At 44.3% G+C, this 19,191-nt stretch overlaps 1 protein-coding gene across 7 annotated transcripts in view; it reads left to right on the forward strand.

The window, feature by feature from the left end:
• The window catches only part of GPM6B (glycoprotein M6B), a 112,501-nt gene that overhangs the window by 81,311 nt on the left and 11,999 nt on the right, over positions 1-19,191 (forward strand). For 2 of the 7 annotated variants that reach the window (XM_021410347.1, XM_021410368.1), the window contains exons 1-3: positions 595-670; positions 8,035-8,154; positions 18,326-18,512. In XM_021410347.1, the coding sequence (XP_021266022.1) occupies positions 610-670; positions 8,035-8,154; positions 18,326-18,512 (368 nt within the window). In that variant the 5' untranslated portion in view covers positions 595-609. Of the gene's footprint in view, positions 1-594; positions 671-3,054; positions 3,116-8,034; positions 8,155-18,325; positions 18,513-19,191 lie in introns of those variants that run through there. The other 5 variants (XM_021410343.1, XM_021410359.1, XM_021410349.1 and 2 more) reach the window with 4 other exon arrangements.

Genomic DNA, 19,191 nt, shown 5'->3' on the forward strand with positions numbered 1-19,191 from the left:
CTTCTGCCTGCCAGGGTTTTTTGGTGTTTTTTTTCCATTGTGTTTGAGAGTCAGAATTTAGGTTTTACTTATACACATAGGTGCTCTTGCTCTTCTCCCTCTCTCACATGTTCTTTTGCTGTCTGTGAGCAGGACTCAGCCAGGGAAGCAAACCCGCGCTGCTGACCCCTTGCCCTTTCCTTGCGAGGGCAGGAGGTTTGTGGGATGAATCAAAATGCACGGCGTGGCGGCCGGCTCCCACGGGAAAGTGAGCCCCGAGGCTGTGCACCGACCTGGGCACCCCGTGCAGACGTTGTCCGGGGGCTCCCTTTCTCCTCGCCCCCTCTGCCCTTGCCGCGGCTCACACTGCGGAAGGGGCACCGGGGGTTCTCTTATAGCTGGGGCCGGTGGTGACGTACGGTGGAGCGGCGACTGGCACGGCGCCGGGCGGGCCAGTGAGTGGAGCGAGATCGAAGCTGACAGGAGCCTGGGCGATGTGGAAGGGGCTGTGATCCGCAGGAGGGAGAACAGAGGCGCTCCATCGCCGCTGCCGTCAATAGGGAGCGGGAAAGGAGGCGAGGGGAAAGCGCCTGTGCCGGGGGGCGGGGGGCGGCATTTTTGGTGGATGGTATGAAGCCAGCCATGGAAACTGCAGCAGAGGAAAACGCGGAACAAAGCCAAGAGAAAAAAGGTACCCGGGGATCGAACAATAGCCTGTTTAAATCTGCTCGCTGAGGGCGCTGAGAGGGGATGGGGCCAGTTGGGTCACTTTTGAGCAGGGCTCGGAAACAGCCCGCGCTGCCTCCGTTAGCTGTGTGAGGAGATGGATGGAGCGGCTGTCTGTCTGTCTGTGTGTGCAGTGGCTCTGAGCCTTTCCTGAGTGGAGCAGAAAGGATTTTTTTGCAAAAGAAGTCTTCTTGCTGCTGCGTACTCGATAGGTTTTGGTGAATTTGGGTTGCAGAGATAGCCATGGGGCTGTGTGTTGGGTGTCCTTCTCAGAGCCATAACCCAGTGTTTCCCTGGGACCAGCCGTGTAGCGGGGCTTGGCAGCGGGCACCTGGGTTATGGAGCGCACAAGGGATTAAGGATCGCACAACCTTCATGTTGCTAGCTTGCTGCCGAGGGCTACTCGTCATTTTAAGTTCCTTTTCATTTTCCGTGGTGTCTTCTGGCAGATTTTGTTTGTGTAGAGATCTGCCCGTGCAATGATAACAGAGAATAATGCCACGAGTTTCACGGCGTTAGCCTTCAGGATGTGTTCAACCACTGAGAATTGCTATTTAGTGGGGAGCACGAGCTAGCGGTGGCCATTCTGCAGCAGGGAGGTGGTAGTGCACAGGAGAGGGGCTTCGCTCACCCGACAATACAGGTGATGCCTTTCGGTTGCAGGGCTCAACTTCAGGGCATAAATCCTGCTACATGTTTCTGCAGCATGTAATTTATGCCAAATAACTATCTTTTTACTGTAGCAGCCTACTGTACAAATCAGAGCAATAATTTTTTTGTTGTTAAATGACACAAAATTATTAAAATTTCCACTTTTTTTTCCTGATTCATGCTATTTTGTATGTCATTTGTAAGCAATTTGAGTTTCTCATAGGCATATGCAGCTGATACACAACTGATACGTTTCTCTGGGGAAATTGTTTCATTTACTGCTAAACAGTTCAGATATGAGCATCATGATAAATCTGGTCCTGTCCAGATTCTGTTTTCCTGCTTTGAATTTGATTCCTCCTACATACTTTGTATAATTCAAACCTAGCTTCAGTTTCAAGTAAATGAAATTTGTCAAGTGATTAGACAGTACTACATAATCCCTTAGGGATTTCACCAAAGGAGTTCCACTGATGAGAGATTAAACTCTGAAAGCCATTAGTGTATGTAGGCAGTAACCCACCTCACTGTAGTTTTTGAGTAATTAATGTACAAAATGTCCTAAATACCTTGTCTGTAAACCCACCTTGAGCTCATAGATGATTATTCAAGAAGTGCATTGATTTCTTCTCTGCTGATTGATGAGTTTCTTTTAAACTGTTAGAACTCATGACAATAAACACCAAACAAAATTCCTGTATGCATTAGCAGCTGTGCAAAACAAAATGTGCGTTCAGGATGAGTTGGTAGTTTCCCTTTGATTTGGCAAGAGTGAAAGCACAGCACGTAAAACAGTAAATCTGTTACCAAGTCAATATGGTTGATCTGCTGTTTTCATAGGATGCAAGCTGGGGAACTTCCTCTCTTAATTTTATCACCATTTCCTGGCTTTTCTGTGATAATTTCATACTTTGTTATGTTACATAGGTGTATTTATGTAACACTTCCAGGCTTTGCTCCTGACAGTTCCTTAATTTTTGAAACTAACACGTGGTCTCTCACATATACTCTTTTTTCCATTCAGTTAACTTCCAACTATGTTTCACAGGGAATTAAATGCAGAAAGCTGAAACGCTTAATTCCACTTCCAGTAGCGAAGTAGCTCAGGTCCCCATGAGATGCTGATAGAGGAGGTGAGATTTGTTGGGCTTTTGGGGTCAGATATTCCAGCGTGCTGAGATGCTGTAGTGCAGTAAGGTTTTCAGATGGGCTCAGCATCAGGTGCCTATGTGACATGATAGGCTTCTGCAAAAGGGCTCTTCTAACTAGCAGCTCTCATGGTGGAAATGAGCTTCTTCTCTTTGTGAAGAAACCTCCTGGAAAATGTTGCTGCTTTCTCTGGGTGTGTAGAACAGCAACTGACCCCTTCAAAAAAAGTGTTCATTTACTGTCCAGACTTCTTGTCCTGAATTTCTATAGCCAACATGCTTGCCAGTTTGGAAGACCACCTTTTTCCTTTTAGATCACACCTGGAGTTACTGCAGTGGCTGTCCTTTATGAAATGTCCTAGATCTACTGGTTGCAAGGCAACTATGACAGCTTGAAGCACTCAAAGAGCTGTCACAAAGTATTTTAACTCTTCCTTCCAGAAATGAAAGGCCAAGTCCAAGGACGTGAAATAAACCAAAGTCAAAGGGGTTTGAGGGATGTTATTATTGCTGATACTGAGCAATAAGAGATCCTGAGTATTTCACGCTGGAAATTCAGATTCACATGCACTGTGCTTTGCACTGCCAAATTCTGGAGAAGGAATCTGCAGGTAGGTATTAGCACAAGTATTTTTTCATCTAAGAGATTTTCTCTGCTTCCACAGTTATAAACCACATGTTTCCAGGCTGTGATTTTTAATGTGGGGGCATCATTAATGATGTACTGCAATTATACAGAGTAAATACTTTGAGGAACCAGGGTCAGGACTATCTGCATAAAGGGCTTTGGAGGGGCATGCTGGGGAGCAAAACAACCCAGAAACTGAGGAGGAGCAGACGGGTCTGCCTGGAGTTCGAGCATCTAATACAGCCACATTGGAGAATGTTGTCCCATAGGTACTGGTTGTGCTACCCATCTCTGTGGTAAATATGGAAGGCCTTCTGTTTTGGATTTCATTATAGTTGAGATGATTTACACAAGCTAATGTGCTTCATGAATATTTACTGACTGATAAATGAAAAGGATTGATCTTATTTACATTTCTAAAGTTTGCTAAATTGTATGGGAATTCTGATTTTATATTTTAATAATTATTTTTGCGAGTCCCCTGCCTGATTCAGGCAGTGATGCTGCCCAGCTGTTGGATTCAGCGCTTATCAGGCATTTGTTTCTCTGTACCAAGATGAGTGGCTGCTGCCCCAGTTTTTTGATTGGAAATGGAGCAACATCCATGTTGATGGAGATAAGAAGTAAGTCAGCTTTGCATTGCGTATCAGCAGCCCTTATCAGAGAACACCATGAGCAAGCTCAAGCAAAATGTTTAGCAGATACTTTACAGCGCTGCAGGACAGATTGGATGCATTTTAAAGATGAAGGTTTACAAATTATTACAAATGACAGGGTTTATCTTGCAGGCATTAAATTAAATCAAAACGTGAGGACTGAGCAGGCAGATTTACTGAGGTGGAATAAATAAGAAAAACGAAATGCCGTTTTACATCAGCAATGAAGGATATAGATCCTGATACACATCAACAGAGACAAGAAGTTTCCCTTTTCGTTTAACTAAGAAAAATATTACTAAGCTACAAAAATCCAAAATTATATATATACACATATATATATACCAGAACCAACCAAAGAAAAAAGGCTGTGGATGGCCATGCTGAATTTACCAATTGCACATGGAAGAAAGCCATTATACTAGGAAATCATTTCCTTGTATGGATGCATATGATGTTCAAATTGCATATGCTGTACTGAGGAATAATGAAAACCAACCTGAACAGCTGTGCCAAAGGTTTATTTTAATTGGCTGTTCCCTGGGAAGAAACTATTGATGAAAGGCGACCTTGTGCACAGCCATGGCTGTGAGCTTCGATTATTATTTTCATGTTATACAAAGCTACGTTTCCAGTATTAAACTCTAACTAGACAAATATGTGCTAGCCAAAAATATAGAGAAAATACTTCTCTTAAACACAACTGTGCCAACTGTGTGAGGCAGTATGAACAGAGACGCTGAAGTGTGACATGAGAAAGAACTGTATCAATGTGCATGTTTATTTCACTTTCAGTAAAGTTCTTTTTAATCAGTGAACTTACAGCATTTTGATGCATCACTGATAGATGTATCTTTCATTACAGCAAATTGGAAAAAAAACTGCATCTCTTTTGCACGTTATGGTTACTAGCCAAAGTTTTCAAAGGTATTCCCTAATGCGAGGCTCACACAGTGCTTTCAGAGCTGTCAAGCCATTTAAAGATTTTTAGCATGCTGCATATTTTTTCCTGTTTGAAACAGTTTATTGGTGCTTCAGATCCTTAGAAAATAATATCTGCTTTAGTGTAAGTCCCTGAAGATATAGCTGCGGGAAGAGAGGTCCAGCCTGGGGAGAATCTGGGACACGTTATATTCTGGGGATAATAATTTGGCAGGCTTAGTGATTTAGGTTTTAATGAATAGGATTTGGTTTCTAAATAGGAGGGGGCTGAAAAATGCTCAGAGACTGTACTCACATTTGCCTGAATGACCTCATGAAAGCATAAAAACTAGACATATGTGTCACAGTATATGGTAACAGGGGAAGAAACCCAGATGGTGATATCTGTGGACAATAGACTGCAGCAGGAGAAGGGAGCAAAGAGGTTGGAGAGGAGATCCCTATTCAGTTTCTCCAGCCCTTCCCCATTTTCTGGCCAGCCCTGCTGCTGGCTCAGTGTTTATCACCACGCTGTCAGACCGTAATGCCCCAGTGACAACCCTCTCTTCATTCCCATGGATCGCGTGGAGCTTCATCAGCTGCTGCAGGTGAAAGTCCAAACTATTTGTTTCCTTTAAAGCTGTACATCAAACACATTGGACACCAGGAATTCTAGTGTCAGCATGTGAGACGATTCATCCAAAATGAATGCTGAACACCCAGTTGCCATGAACGAGTCTGCGCAGTGTGACACATCAGCCAAAGCTGTCGGGGCCTGTAGCTGCTGGTTCTGCATGGGATCCCCGAGGGCCAGCTCCACACAAGGTTGCTTCAGTGAGCATGGCTGTGCATGGAGAGCATTACCACATGGAGTCAGAAATACTGCTTGTATAGTTCGTTCATTCGTTCATTCAAAAAAAAAAAAAAAAAAAAGGCAGTCATTTCTTGAATTTTTGGGGTGTGGTACTAAAGTCCACTTCTTCCACACTATGTGCAGTAGTTGTTACACCACTGAAGCCTTTGAGACATCTGACCTGGTAGTGATTTTGCACGAGTGGGCCTGTGTGGGGCTCAGAGACATCACCAGAAGATTCTCTCTAACTTGGGAAGTCATTCCAGGTGTGCAGCAGAGGCCACCAGGGGGCCAGCTGCTGAGTGACTCTTCACAGATCAATGGAAACATTGAGATTTTGCATGCAATTTGACCTGCTGCCCTATGAAAGGAGCCCTGCTTTTGTAAAATTAGAAATGACTAATTAAAAAAGCCCTCATGGAATATTCTCATTTACAGGAATGATGCTGCAAAGTTTATGTGATAGCTCCATGTTTCAGGGTTTTATGCCAGTCCCACAGCAGGCAGTGCTTGCATTGGCATTGTCTGCTTTCAGCAAGTGGTTTTTGTAGTTGCTACAGGAGAGCTCTCAAACTGTGGGCTTTGGCCTGCTAGGATGAGGCCCTTCTGTTTCCAAGGATTTGGTCTAAATGCTGCTGCAAAGCAGTTGAACATTTTTTTCCTTGCAGAAGTTTTGCCAGATATTTATTTTTAATTTTTTTAATGTGTTACTGATGTCCAGTAAGTAGAATCATACAATCATTAAGGTTGGAAAAGACCTCTAAGATCATCTAGTCCAGCCATCCACCTACCACCAATATTGTTCACTAACCATGTCACTCAGTACCACATCTAGACATCTCTTGAACACCTCCACAGATGATGACCTCTAGGGATGGTGAACACCACCTCCCTGGGCTGTCTGTTCTAGTGACCGACCACTCTTATGGAGAGGTTTTTCCTATTATCCATCTTAAAATAATACAGGGGACAGGGAGGGGACAGAGAGTATGCAGTACCAGCAAGCAATGCTGTTGTTTTCCAGTTTGTATCAAATTTGATGATTATGGTGTTTTGTGATCTCCTGAGAAGGTTTGTTCCTGTGTAAGCAGGAGGAGATGATATCATGATGGAGGTTTTCCTGAGCATGCACTGTCATTTTGGAATGATAGCTTCAAGACATTCGGAATTTGATTGTGTTCATAAAATGTGGCATTTGTCTTTCCTAGAAGGAAAGGTAAGCTATACAAGGTGGAGTAGACTCAGGGTATTCTGTGAGTTCAATGGCTAATGCCTTTTGAGAAAGATGTGCTGTCTGGTACCTACTCTGTGGTTTGTGTATGAATTGCACAGAGGGGACAGGCAGCAAACCACAATGTCTCCTTTAAAGAGACATTGATTTAACCCAAAAGGCTGTTTTAGTGCTCGAGCTGATTCACCAGAAGATGAACAAATTCCTGTTGCAAACCTCTAGATCCACCACTTGGATGTGAGGCCAAGATGTTTCTCTTCTGACATGTGCGAATGCAGCCATGCCGAACTCGTCAGCACACCAGTAATGAAGCATCATGAGGGAAGGACGAGGGCCCTCCCAGTCCCTCACAGACCAGAAACTTGCCTTGGACGAAGTTCACGATACGCTACTTCCTAGCAATGTAACCTCACTGAAATGCTGTGCAGTCCAGTTTATTTTGGCCAGGGATGACGAATAGTTTTTCATTCAGCTGTGGCTGAGTGGGACTGCGGAGTGTGTTAATGAATGGCCAGGCCGCACTGCCCTGACAGTCCAGCTGTGAGGAAGGTGAGCAGGAAATGTCGGTCTGTGAGCGGCCTGGCGCCATTTTGCCCTTGGGCTCCTCAGTGTTCAGCAGCGGCGAAGCTTCACTGGTGAACATGCCTTGGTTGCGTTTCTGTGTACGCAGTGTCCTTACTGAGTGTACCTCTGGCCTCAAAGCCAGACCCTTGGAACAAGCCTCTTTTAACCTGTCTGGTCTGGATTTTTGGAAATGATCAGAGCCTATGTGAGATAAAGCCCACAAGTTTTTTTTTATGTAAGAAAGTAAAAATTAAGCTCATGGTTTTGCCCTATAGTAATCATTTTCTTTGTCAGATTTGGAATATTTTATGAAATGAATAATGTGGTTTTCCACGACTGTGTCTTCCCAGCCCCATGCTGTGAACAAGGAGGGGGAGCAGCGAGGGTGGGGGGGAGATGACTGGCAGCTGTAACAGTGGGGCCTTTCCTGGGTGTTCATTTCAAATTCCATCATGACTTTCAACTGTTCAGCCCTCCTTAATATTTGTATGAGCATTTCCCTGTTGATTGTCTATCCCCCCCTCCCCAGTCCTTTCCTTGTTTTGGTAAAGTTATGTTATTTCAGTGATGTAATTAGAAACGTGTTTTTATGGGCTCATATTTTTAAAGTTGAATGACTGAAAGTACTGAACTACACACTTTGGTGACACTGACTTTTTACCACCTAAAATTGGCAGTGATCACCAGACCAGAAATGGAAATTGGCAGGTACCACTGGATGTACAGGAGTTCAAGGCCACACCGGTACCATCATGTGCCAGCATTGAGAGGCAATGTTAGTCCTTTGGGGATTCAAGGTAAATAAAGGGCGGGGTGAAACTGGAATGGAGAGTTCAGAAATGGTAGCATGAACCTAATGCTTTGCAATAGTCCTAACAATGCAAGAAAAATGTTCTTCTGTTTTTTGTTTTCTTTGTTAAGCCTGTAAGGAGTTTAGTTCTTTCATATGAATACTTGATGTACATTCAATTTTGGTTGTTAATGCTTGAAAGACAGTAATGTGCATTGAGGGATACCTCCCTGTTAACTGTGCTGCCTTTTTCAGAACTGTTTAACAATGAGATGGTGTAGTATGGTTTTTGTGTGCAGATGAATCTATCCAAATGATCAGCCTCAAATGCACTGATTGACACTAAACTAGTGACAGCATATCTGATTTATTGGTTTCCTAAATATGCTTCCTAGACAATATTCTGTGGTTTTCTCTGCATTTTTCCCTTGCTAGAAATAGTAGTGTATATGTCAGATTTTTAAAGATTTATGTAGTGTGTGTCAGTTTTTTAAAGACAGAAGCTGAAGTTTTAAAAATTGTTTTTTGATTCCATATGCTTTCAATATCTGACTTGAATCCTTAAAAAGATTTTTTGTTTTCCTGAAGCTTTGCTTTGAGAAACTGGGAGGATTTAGGTTTGAAGCATCTCAGAAGGGCACCTGAAGTCAAGCACAGGACTAATGGGTACTGGAAAATTCTAGCCTGACCATGAGTTAACAAAGTTAAAGACATAAATGCTCAGAGAGAGCATTTGCAACTATCTGCATTTAGCAGTCCGTTTCATGGAGCTGAGTGACTGAAGCCTGCATGATAGATTGTTTTCTGGAGACGTCTGCCTCTGTACCGTAGTCTTCAACTGCAATTGTAGAGAAACGTTCACCAGTTTTCTTCCATTATATGTTAATATCAGTTTGTTCTTTAGGATTCATATGTTTATGTATTTCAGAATGTCATTTTTTTCTTTTGCAAGTACTTAGGTAGTAAATCAGGACCTCTGTCTCCTATCTTCAGTATCAGTGTTTATTTTGGCCCTATTTTATGATAAGTGATCCAGTGACAGACTGGGGGCTGACTGTAGATGTGTCAAAACTTCAGTTTATGTGGGATCCTTTGTACAAGAATAAAAGGTTCAGAGAGGACTGATTGATAGATTATGAATGCTGTTCTCCTGGTCTGTGGGGAGCATGGAGGGAACAGGCCAGGTGCCTGGTTATCAGGGCCTTGTGCCCTGTCAGCTGTCCCCAGTGCCGAGACATGTCCGTATGTGCTGGCACAGATGAGCCGGACGCAGAAGAGACTTGCAGCCTTCTGTCATGGCAGCTGGGAGTCTGGCACCTAAAATAGGGATAGAAACCCTTGTTTAGGCAGCAGAATCCTTTGTAGGCTGCCTTGGGAAGCTTCCTACAGTAACATGTAGGTAAATGTGATGCCTTGTCATGGAAGGGCTGAAGAAGAAAGGGTTCTTATGATGGAAACCAAACCACTCAACAGAGAGGCCAGTTCAAAGAAAGGTGCTGTAAGTGGCTGCACTTAAATAAATTAAAAGGTTTATAGGCAGCAGCAAGATTGCTCTGAGCAGGTCTTGAGTAAGACCAACTTGCCAGTGATGAATTAGCCACAGTGAAAATATTAGTCTTTCCCTTAGACTGCAGGAAAAATGTGGCTTTAATCACAACACACCTGCTGTAACACACCTCTCTTCAGCACTGGCATGCAGCTCTCTGCTGCTGCGTGACACTGGCTGGAGTGCTGAGATACAAGCTCAAGCTGTTTTGACAAGCCACCTTATTTCTTGAGTTCCTGTGCAGTGTGGGTTGTTCCTACCTCACCTGACCTGTCAGTGTCAGTGTGGGCATCACCAGGAGATCCCCTTTCAGGCATCCCCATGGTATCTGCTGTGGTCACAGGGTCTTCATGTGCAACATGGTCTCTCTTCAGCCACTTTAATCTTTCATCAAGCACTTGAGCAATAATGGTAGAATCAGTGTGAGATTTGCTGCAGTGCATGAGCCAAGGCATCCTCAGAGCACCTGCAAGCTTAATGAGCCTTTCAAAATGCCTAAAACAATCTTTTTTTCTCCAGGAAGCATTTCTGTCTCTGGAAAGAGATACTTAGCACTGGCTGCTTAATGTAAGCTGAGCTGTAGGCGTTTCAGGGGAAGTGGGCATTGTTTGCTTTATGGGAATCTTTTTTTTCCTTAACTTCTGTCCTCTCAGCTTGCACCCTTACTGAAACAAGCTGAAATTTTGAAAATGGCATGGTGGGACATCAGCTGGGGAAATACCTACATGGTGGCTGTTGCAGGGCAGAGGACTTCTCCAGTAGTGATTCAGGTTTCTTGTAAATTCTCTTGTTCTATTGCTGGATGAACCTCCTCAGAAGATCTTGGCAGCCTCACGCTTCTCTGAAATGGAGAATTATCCTACCAAATCTTAGACCCGCTTGTCAGAATGCCTCCTGCACACTGTTTTTTGCCCCTTTCCTCTATATAGGGAGAGACTATATTTCTGTTTGCTTCTTTGTAGCTGGGAAGGAGGCATCTGGGGAAGCAGTTGGTAGTGGTGGCTGAAATCCAGTGTTGCAAAAGTCTTGCTTTCCAGTCATGTGCTGACGGCTGGTGATGAGTGAGGTCAGTTATAACTGCCAGAAAGGTGGAGCTAAGATCCACAGCTCCCGTCTTCTGGGTAAGATACTTGCCCTTGATTAAATCAAGTCAGCTTTAGAAATGGTGTCTTCCAAGTTCCAAGTGGATCGGAGGGGAGTTTGCTCAGGGAAACCCTGGTATCATTACAGAATATTTCAAAGAACTGCTGGAGTGACCCTTGGGACTGAAGTGCTTAGGTGCTTTTGTGCCTCTCCCAGTGAGTGTGCGTGGATCTCCAGGCATTTGAGTACCTCTGGCACTCTGCTCATCTGTTTCAACTCTTTGGCTTGAGCTTGAGCACAGTCATCACCTGATCTACCAGCTGCTGAGGCAGAAATCCTTGCACGTAGACCCTGCCGACTGTTTCTCCAAGAAAGCAAAAATAGGTGAACTGAGGGGAGGAAGGTCAGGGTGAGGGTGAGGAAGAATATCTTCAGACATCGTAAGCAGTCAGTTGATGGTCCGTTATCTGTGAGTTACAGCACAGCTTGGACTAGAGGCTGCCCTTACTGGTGCAATATGTTTGCTCTTTGAACTCTGTGTATCTAAGAGCCCTTCCACATGCTCAGGCTGTGCAAGAGTCCCAAGGGGCTGTTTTGCATAGTAGAATACTAGAACAAGTCTGCAGGAGGAATAATGCCAAAGCTTTTATCAGTACTGCTTGAGCTCTTTCTTATGTGAGAAGTCTCTTTTTAAAGCATCTACTTAATTTTCTTCTCCAGCAGTAGCTTACAGCTAAAAAATATCCATCCTCAAGGGGTCCCTTCTGTACCAGGTGGAAGTAAGGTCTTTTCCATAGCATAAATCAAATATATTTCTTCTGATGTAATTTTATTGTTTCATGGACCAAAAGTAAAACAGAGAAGACATGAATTGAAGTTGACAGTGTTTTGCCTGACCTTTGTGCAAGAGAATAAAGCTGGGCAAGAGTAACTCTCTGGTGCTAGAGTCTCATGGGGTGGCAATGTCCTTCTTGTGCAGGTCTATCTCCTCATTGTCACACAGCAAACCACGAGGGAAGGGTGCTTGCAGTGAGCATGGAGGTAGTGATTCATATTTTATAGATTGTGCTGTCTGAAAATGATGCCTTCAGAACACCTGTGAACTTAATGAGCCTTGCAGAAGGCTGGGAATGGAATAAATGACAAGTGTATGTATTTCAATAAATTTGAAGAAGATAAATTAGATGAAGTCTGTAAAAAGACCATTCAGGTCGTCCGTCCTGGCACTAAACAGATCTTAGAATTTAACCTGCTGCTTCCTGCAGTGGGAATGCTTATTTTTTCCTGTAAGTGACAGTTTGGATCAGAGATTTGTTGGAAAAGGGATTATGTTTGCTGATTTCTGGTTTTAGAGTCTTTTCTGTGTCATTTAATAGCATCTGGAAGAGAGAAATCTTGCATTGGTAAAAGGCTTTTTTTCCGATATAAAGTTATGTTTTCTTTGCTGAGTTGTTTTTTCCTCTCACTCTGATAAACTGTACAAGGATTTTTGTTGTTGTTAATCGTGTTTTGTTTTGTTTTGTTTTTTTAAATGTTTGTTTACTGTTGGAATATTCAGGAACTGCTTAGTATTGTTACTCATAGATACCTAGTGCTGCATGGATTTAAAAAAGGGACTTGGTACTGGTGCTTTCAGGCTCTGAAATGCTTGTTCTTGGTGGGTTCTCTGCACCAATTCCAGCAGAGGAGGCAGGAGCAGGGATTTGTAGTTCTCGGCTGCACAGGAGTGTGAAAGCATCTAATGACATTCTAAGGACTGCACACTTTGAGTAGCTAACAGCAAATACCTCCTCAGTAGTGGGGAGCCAGCTGTGTGACTGTAACGGTGTAGAAACAGAGTAGCTCACATGTATCAAGAATATCTGAGGAAGTTGCAAATAAGGCTGGTAACCCTTAGAAAAGGCTATTTAAACCTTGTTCTTCAGTCCTTGGAGTAGCTCCTAAATAGTGGAGATCAGGCTGAGGCTGACTGGATGGATCAGACCACCCAAATCTCTCTGTGTTGCCACTAGAAACATCTCCCACTAGCGCCCACACAGCACGGAATGGTGGTGGTGCTGGATTTCAGGTTTGATCTTTTGTGGCAGCCCTGATGGCTGTGGTCTACAAAGGTCATGTCATCTTCCTCACCGATACTATTCACGTTGCTTGGGAAAACGTATTAATATATTAATTTACACCTTGATCTAGCTGGACTGACACGCCCTTGCATGAAGTTTTCTGGCTCCCATGAAGAGCTCTTTTTCAGTAGAAACTGAATTCACAATTCTTCTGATTGGAGGAGAACAAAAAGAGAAAAGTAGGAAAGGTTGAACTTGAAATTCTCTGCTTGAGAGGTTTGTGGGAGGAAAACACAGGATGCGTTCTACTTCAGCTTGCCGCTTTAGTCTATTTAATGTACTTAATCCATAATAGTGGTGAATGAGCATTTCTCATAATTTATAACAGAGCCTTTAGCTTTCTGTGTTTTATTTTGTAAATCAGCAATATTTAAGAACACTAACAGGTAAGAATAGAGCTTTCACCAAGACTTTCAAGTGATTTCCCAATAAAAAAGACTTTTTATTTGAGTGCCCCTGTGAATGCTTGGAGGGAAATTTGTCACATGCTTTAAACTTACCCCCTTGTAAGACTAAATATCTTATTGTACTGCTGCTACTGACCCTTGGCAGTTAGTGTGGGTGACAGCTGTGAGAACTGGAAGTTATCTCACTGCTAGATACTGTCTTATTCTCACACAGAGAAGAAGGAGGCAAATGCTGGTTTTGCTTCAGAGGTACTGGCATATTCCCACATCCCTCACTGCTTCCCCCGTAGTTGTCAATCATGCTGTAAGGTACAAAAATATACATCCTACCATGCACAAGCCGTTCAGAATGGAGATTTTAAAAAATGCAGTAGGTGGCAGAAAGCAAAACTGGCATTTGTTTTTACTGGCTTACAGTTAATTTTCTGACAAAGGTCCATGGTGGTTTAAGGCTCCAGTGGTAATTATGCATGTTTGGCATTAGGTAATCTTCAGTGCTAGGGAAAGAGGAGATGAATGTAAAGTATTGAGTTCTCCTCTTATGTGAATTGAGAGTAGTGATCCCAGCATAGGGCTCACGTGGATGTGTAATAATGAACCCAATTTACAAGCAGTGACTGCATTTAAGATGTTATCTGGTGCTTTTTCTTCCCCCAGCTCTCTGTAACTCTCTTGTTGTGAAAGCAGTTCCTCAGCCTTTACCTGCTGAGCCCTGTGCTGAACGCAGCAGAGGTGGTGCTTCTGGGGTGGGAGAGGCCATGTCAATTCTTCCATGTGTAAATTGGACAGCTGTACCACGTCCCAGGATTTCTAAAAATGCATTACTCAATTACAGGGAGTGAGCAGTGAGAAAAAAAATGGTGCCTATTGCTTCATCTTTAAAAAAAGGAAGACAGATTTATGTGAGAAGAAATTAAACTTCTAAGGAAAGAGAGTGGGAGCCAACTCAGAGAATGGCCATTGGAGCATTGAGGTTTAGTTGCCTGAAGTGGAGAGCTTTTCCAGCCACGTTTCAGGTTTTCTTTATTCCATGGTTTGTTGTTTTTTTCAGGCCTCACAGCATCAGTAGTTTCTACCATTGATACAGAATCATAGAATGGCTTGAGTTGGAAGGGATCTCAAGGATTACCAAGCTCCAACCCCGCCGCTGCAGGCAGGGCCGCCCACCTCCACATCTAATACTTGACTAGGCTGCCCAGGGCCCCATCCAGCCTGGCCTTGAACACCTCCAGGGACGGGGCATTCACAACCTCTCTGGGCAAGCACAGAAGCACTAGTTGAGCCTCAAAGTGGTCTGGGACATTAGAGGACAGGCTGGGTTTCTGTCTAGGAGGTGTTGTGAACGCCCTTTACATCATGCTTCCCACGCTTTGCTTTGAGTGATGGCTCTGTGAACATGTGCCCGTCTCAGCTTTCCAAGCCTGGCCTTCAGAGCTGATGTGTTAACTTCCTAGAGAAAGCCCTGGGTCTACCCGTGACACCTAACCAATCGCGGTGTACTGCATTTTGTCATTTTGTTAGCACAGACATTGTCGCTGCAGTCCATCTTGACCTTAGTAGGATGAGTCAGAGTCTGAGAATTGCTGCCTTTTCTTTTTTTTCTAAGACCTCTTTCCATTAATTCTGCATTACCTTGCTTTTCTGAGTTTAAATCTTAAAGCCGTACTTAAAGTACCAAAGAAGGTTTAGCCACACAATTGCCGTTTGACATGGGAAATTGAATGGCTAAGCCCCTGCATATATGTAACAGCCTGTACACCGCTGGGTAGATTGTATAATTATTCTTCATACATTAAGCAACCAATTGCTGATTTGTGTACATATGTAGGTTCATCCTTTACCAATTTCCTGTGACTGATAGTTTCCAGGAGATTAAAAGAATAGTTGGTTCCTGTCTTTTTTCCTTTCTCTTTATTTTTGTCCTTTAGCAAGAATATTTGTGTGTGTGTGCGTGTGTGTTTAATAGCATTCATTCCCTAGAGAATAATCTCAGTCCTTGTTTTAGCTGGCCTCCTTCTGAGAGTGTGTTAAATCTGTAGCCAAGATCACAGGCAGCCCTGGGCAAATCATTGGGCTGTTATTAACCTGCCTCCATGGCAACTGCTGCTCACCAGCCTGGGGACAAAAAATGTTTTTATTCTGCTGAGTTGCACAAAAGGTTCTAGTGATGCCTTGCACAAAATGGCCATTGAAAGGGGAGATGCAGCGACGGGTATTTGTGCTGCGCAGTTTCATATTTAAATCATTTTACTCTGCTGTGCTAGAAGTGGATGTACAGCTGAAAACTTCAGCATGTTGGCCATGTGGGAAGTAAAAAAAAAAAAAAGAGAGAGAAAAAGTAGAAAATTTGGAACTAAACATTTTTTAAAAACTACTTATTTGGGTTAGCTTTAGTTTACAGGCCTTCAGCTGGACTTGTCATCAGTGTGTTAGTGAGCTAATTTGTAAAAATGGTTGTGAAATAGGCAGACATCATTGTGGGTTTGCAGTCTTTATGGGTACTTTCTGGCTTGGGGTTGCAGAGAGTGATCATAAAGCAGGTTGCCTAGGAAGCTTTCCTAGGGGAAGAAATCCTGTCTTGCTTCAGTGCTAGTCTGGGCGTCTGGGTAAGACTTAGTGCTTGATGAACTTTTGATTTTAGCTGGTTTTGAAAGCTTCCCGTGTTTTAGGGGAGATATATATAAATATATATATCTAAAACCAGCTCTGTTGTCCAGGTGGGGCATGAATTTAGTCTCCAGCAAGAGGCTGTGCAGAAGCTCTGGTGTTGATTTGCGTGCCCAACAACCATATGGATTCCGTTTGATGGAAAGGGGCTGCTTTGGGCTGCTTCGTTCACTTGGAAGCCAGCTGTGTGCAATTCCCCTGTGAGCTGAAGCCCCTCTGCCTCCTGTTTGAGGCTTGGTGTGAGCAGGCTCCTGTAGTTCCACGTTTGGGCAGCTTCCTCTGCCTTGCCCTACAGACCTCATAGGGTGTCCCTGAGCTATGGTCTGCCCTGATACAATGAAGACCACTCTAATATTGTGGTGTGCTTTCTTACTTGGGCTGTGGGAGAACGGCACGCAGAGCGCAGCCACAAAGATGCTATGTGCTGCTGCTAGTGACTTGGAAGAGAGAGGGGGATTGCCACCATCAGTTTGCTCAAGGGTCTCTTGGCTTTGCTTCCAAGTGTTTCTATTTCCCATTTCTGATGGGATCCTTCCATGAGGTGATCAATGATGCGACTGACCTCCTGCCCACCAACCAGCAAGCGGGTGTTTCACAGTAGGTCCTGGGAGGCCATTGTGTGCCGAGCTGCGGCCCTGCATTGCAGAACATGCTCTGCTGGCTTGCCGTGCTGTTAAGCCTGGGCAGGCCTTTAAGGCTGATCCCAAGTCGGGTGCAGAAGTTTCTGGGCTTAACTCTTAGAGATTTGGGTCCGATGTGGAAGCAGGTGCTGAGGGAGGTGGGCCAGCCTCACGTGTAGGACTGCCCTTGTGCCTGGCACGTGGCTTGGGGACTGTGATCAGGCATGTCCCCCAGGCACCGCAGCTGAGGTTTGTTCTGCAAGGTCTGCTGTCTGAGCTCAGCCCTGGACCTGTCTGATAAGATGAATACCAGAGGTGATTTCTGTGATAGTGCTCATCTGTGTTTGCTTGCTGTGCCTTGTCCCTGAGTGCCCCGCTGCCATGTCTGTGGCTGCTGCCGCATTTCTGTCCTGGAGGCAGCCCCCACTGTGCAGCTTCCAGATATGGACTCAGCTACAAATGCTTCCCAGGCTCACTCCCATGCCATTACACCTTGCCCATAGTTAGCAGAGTGGCAATTCATAGGTTGTTTCCCTGGTGGTAGCTGCTCTAGCTTGATTTGGGTGCTTGCTAGTGGCATTCAAAATGGAGAGTCTTATGCTTGTGACGTGGGGTAGGACTCTGAGGACGCTGGGACGTGTGGGTTTGGCAGTCCCATACATGCACATGGTTTCTTCATGTTGTGTTCTTCAGCGGGATCGGCGTGCTACGCCAGGCACGGCATCGAGCGGGGTCCTAATGGCTTGTGCTTTGCGCAGTTGTATGAAATGTACGTTAATGGAGACAGCTTAATGCCGTCACCCTGAAGTAATGAATTGGTATGGATTGCCATTACCATTATAACGCAGTTAAAAGCTGTGTTTGTTTCCGATTTACATTTCCCAGCTCTGCAAGCAGATGGACTTTCAGGCAGCGCAGTCGGGAGGAGCCTGGTAATTCGGCTGCCACGACCTTATTGCAGCGTTTGCCAGCAGCAGTTCAGGGGGGGTCGTTCTGTTAACTCAGACTGCTTAGGCAATAAATTTCATTAAAACTATGATTATGCTACTGCAGACTGTACTCGGGGATCACTGTAAATCAAGTGCATCCTATAAAGCTGGAAATGTATTGTCTGTGCAATTCCGCTCCATCTCACTACTCAATAAAAATTGCTACTCTTTGGCACCCACTAATTTTTTCTGTTGATAAATCTGTATCCACATATGGGTTTAGACAAAGATACTCAGGAACCTGTGGCCGAGTGCAGAGTAGTTAGGTTTTGCAGACCACCACAGGTTCCACACATCCTTCATTTCTCCAGAAGGCTTCTCTGGCTCAGGTGCTTGCTTCTCCGGCTTTCTGAGCAGGGCCAGCACACCTGGTGCTTGTGTCCTTAATACCAGCAGTGCCAAAATGCGGCGAGCTCTGTGTCAGCAGCTGGATCGCAGCAGACCACTTCAGACAAGTGGCTTTTTTCCTTTTCCATTTCACAGGCTGTCTCATCGATCTCCTCTTGATCCTGTAAAGTTGGCAGTACTCGGCCCACTTTCTGGGCTTTGAGCTCACTCTGACAGATCTGTAGGTCACTGTTTAGAGGGTGATGCTTTCTTGCACCATCTATAGATTTTTGCTTAGTGCAGTGACAGTGTCTGGGCCTTTTATTCCCCGTGGCTTTTACCGAGCAGAAAGTGAATATTCTTTTCCTTCGTAATTTGCTTTTTGCTCACAACATTTTTGCTTTCTCTCTTCTGCCTAGGTTGCTTTGAATGTTGCATTAAGTGCCTAGGAGGAGTGCCATATGCTTCGCTGGTGGCAACCATTCTCTGCTTCTCAGGGGTTGCCTTGTTCTGTGGCTGCGGCCACGTGGCACTCACGGGCACCGTGTCCATCCTTGAGCAGCACTTCTCCACGACTGCCAGTGACCATGCTTTGCTGAGTGAAGTGTAAGTATGCCTGCCATTGCCATTGTTTGGGGAGGACCCATTGTTCATTGCAGCACCCTCAAGCTGAGTGGGTGGAAGCGGATTCACATCTCGATCTCCATCCCCAAGTATTAGTTTGCTTGTTTGTCCAACATCTTTGGATGTTTTTTTTTTTTTCAGTGTTTACACACAAAGGAGCAGCATGTGTATCCTCCTTAACCCATTTATATTCATTATGTCAATGTCAAAGACCTCTCAAATACATGCGTTATACCTACTGCTCCAGAGTTGTACCCAACTTCTGTCAGCCATCAGAAGACAAAGATGCACCCAGATTGGAGATGCAGCTTTGTGCACAGGGAAGGATAAGATCCTGCACTTGAATTAGATTCCGCAAGCAAATGTGATGGAATCATGTGGTTGTTGGTTCTTATTTGCAGGGGTGAACATTACTATGGGGGAATGATCTTGGCTCTGATGAAGGTAAAAGAAAACCTGAAGAAATAGTATTCACTGGCAATACAAAGTTTGAAGGGATAGCAGGAATAGCTAGGAAATGTTGTTCTGTCGCCCCTCAGAAGAAGGTGGATTGGATGGGTGTAGTGCGCTGGACAGAAAAGCAAGAAAAAAGGAGAGTGTAAAGACTTACCAGTAGTTTAAATGCTTGTCTTTGCTACTGTAGCTCTTGGAAATAACCTCC

This window comes from Numida meleagris, chromosome 1 (genome assembly GCF_002078875.1).
Source record: "Numida meleagris isolate 19003 breed g44 Domestic line chromosome 1, NumMel1.0, whole genome shotgun sequence".
In the NCBI taxonomy this organism is placed as follows: domain Eukaryota; kingdom Metazoa; phylum Chordata; class Aves; order Galliformes; family Numididae; genus Numida; species Numida meleagris.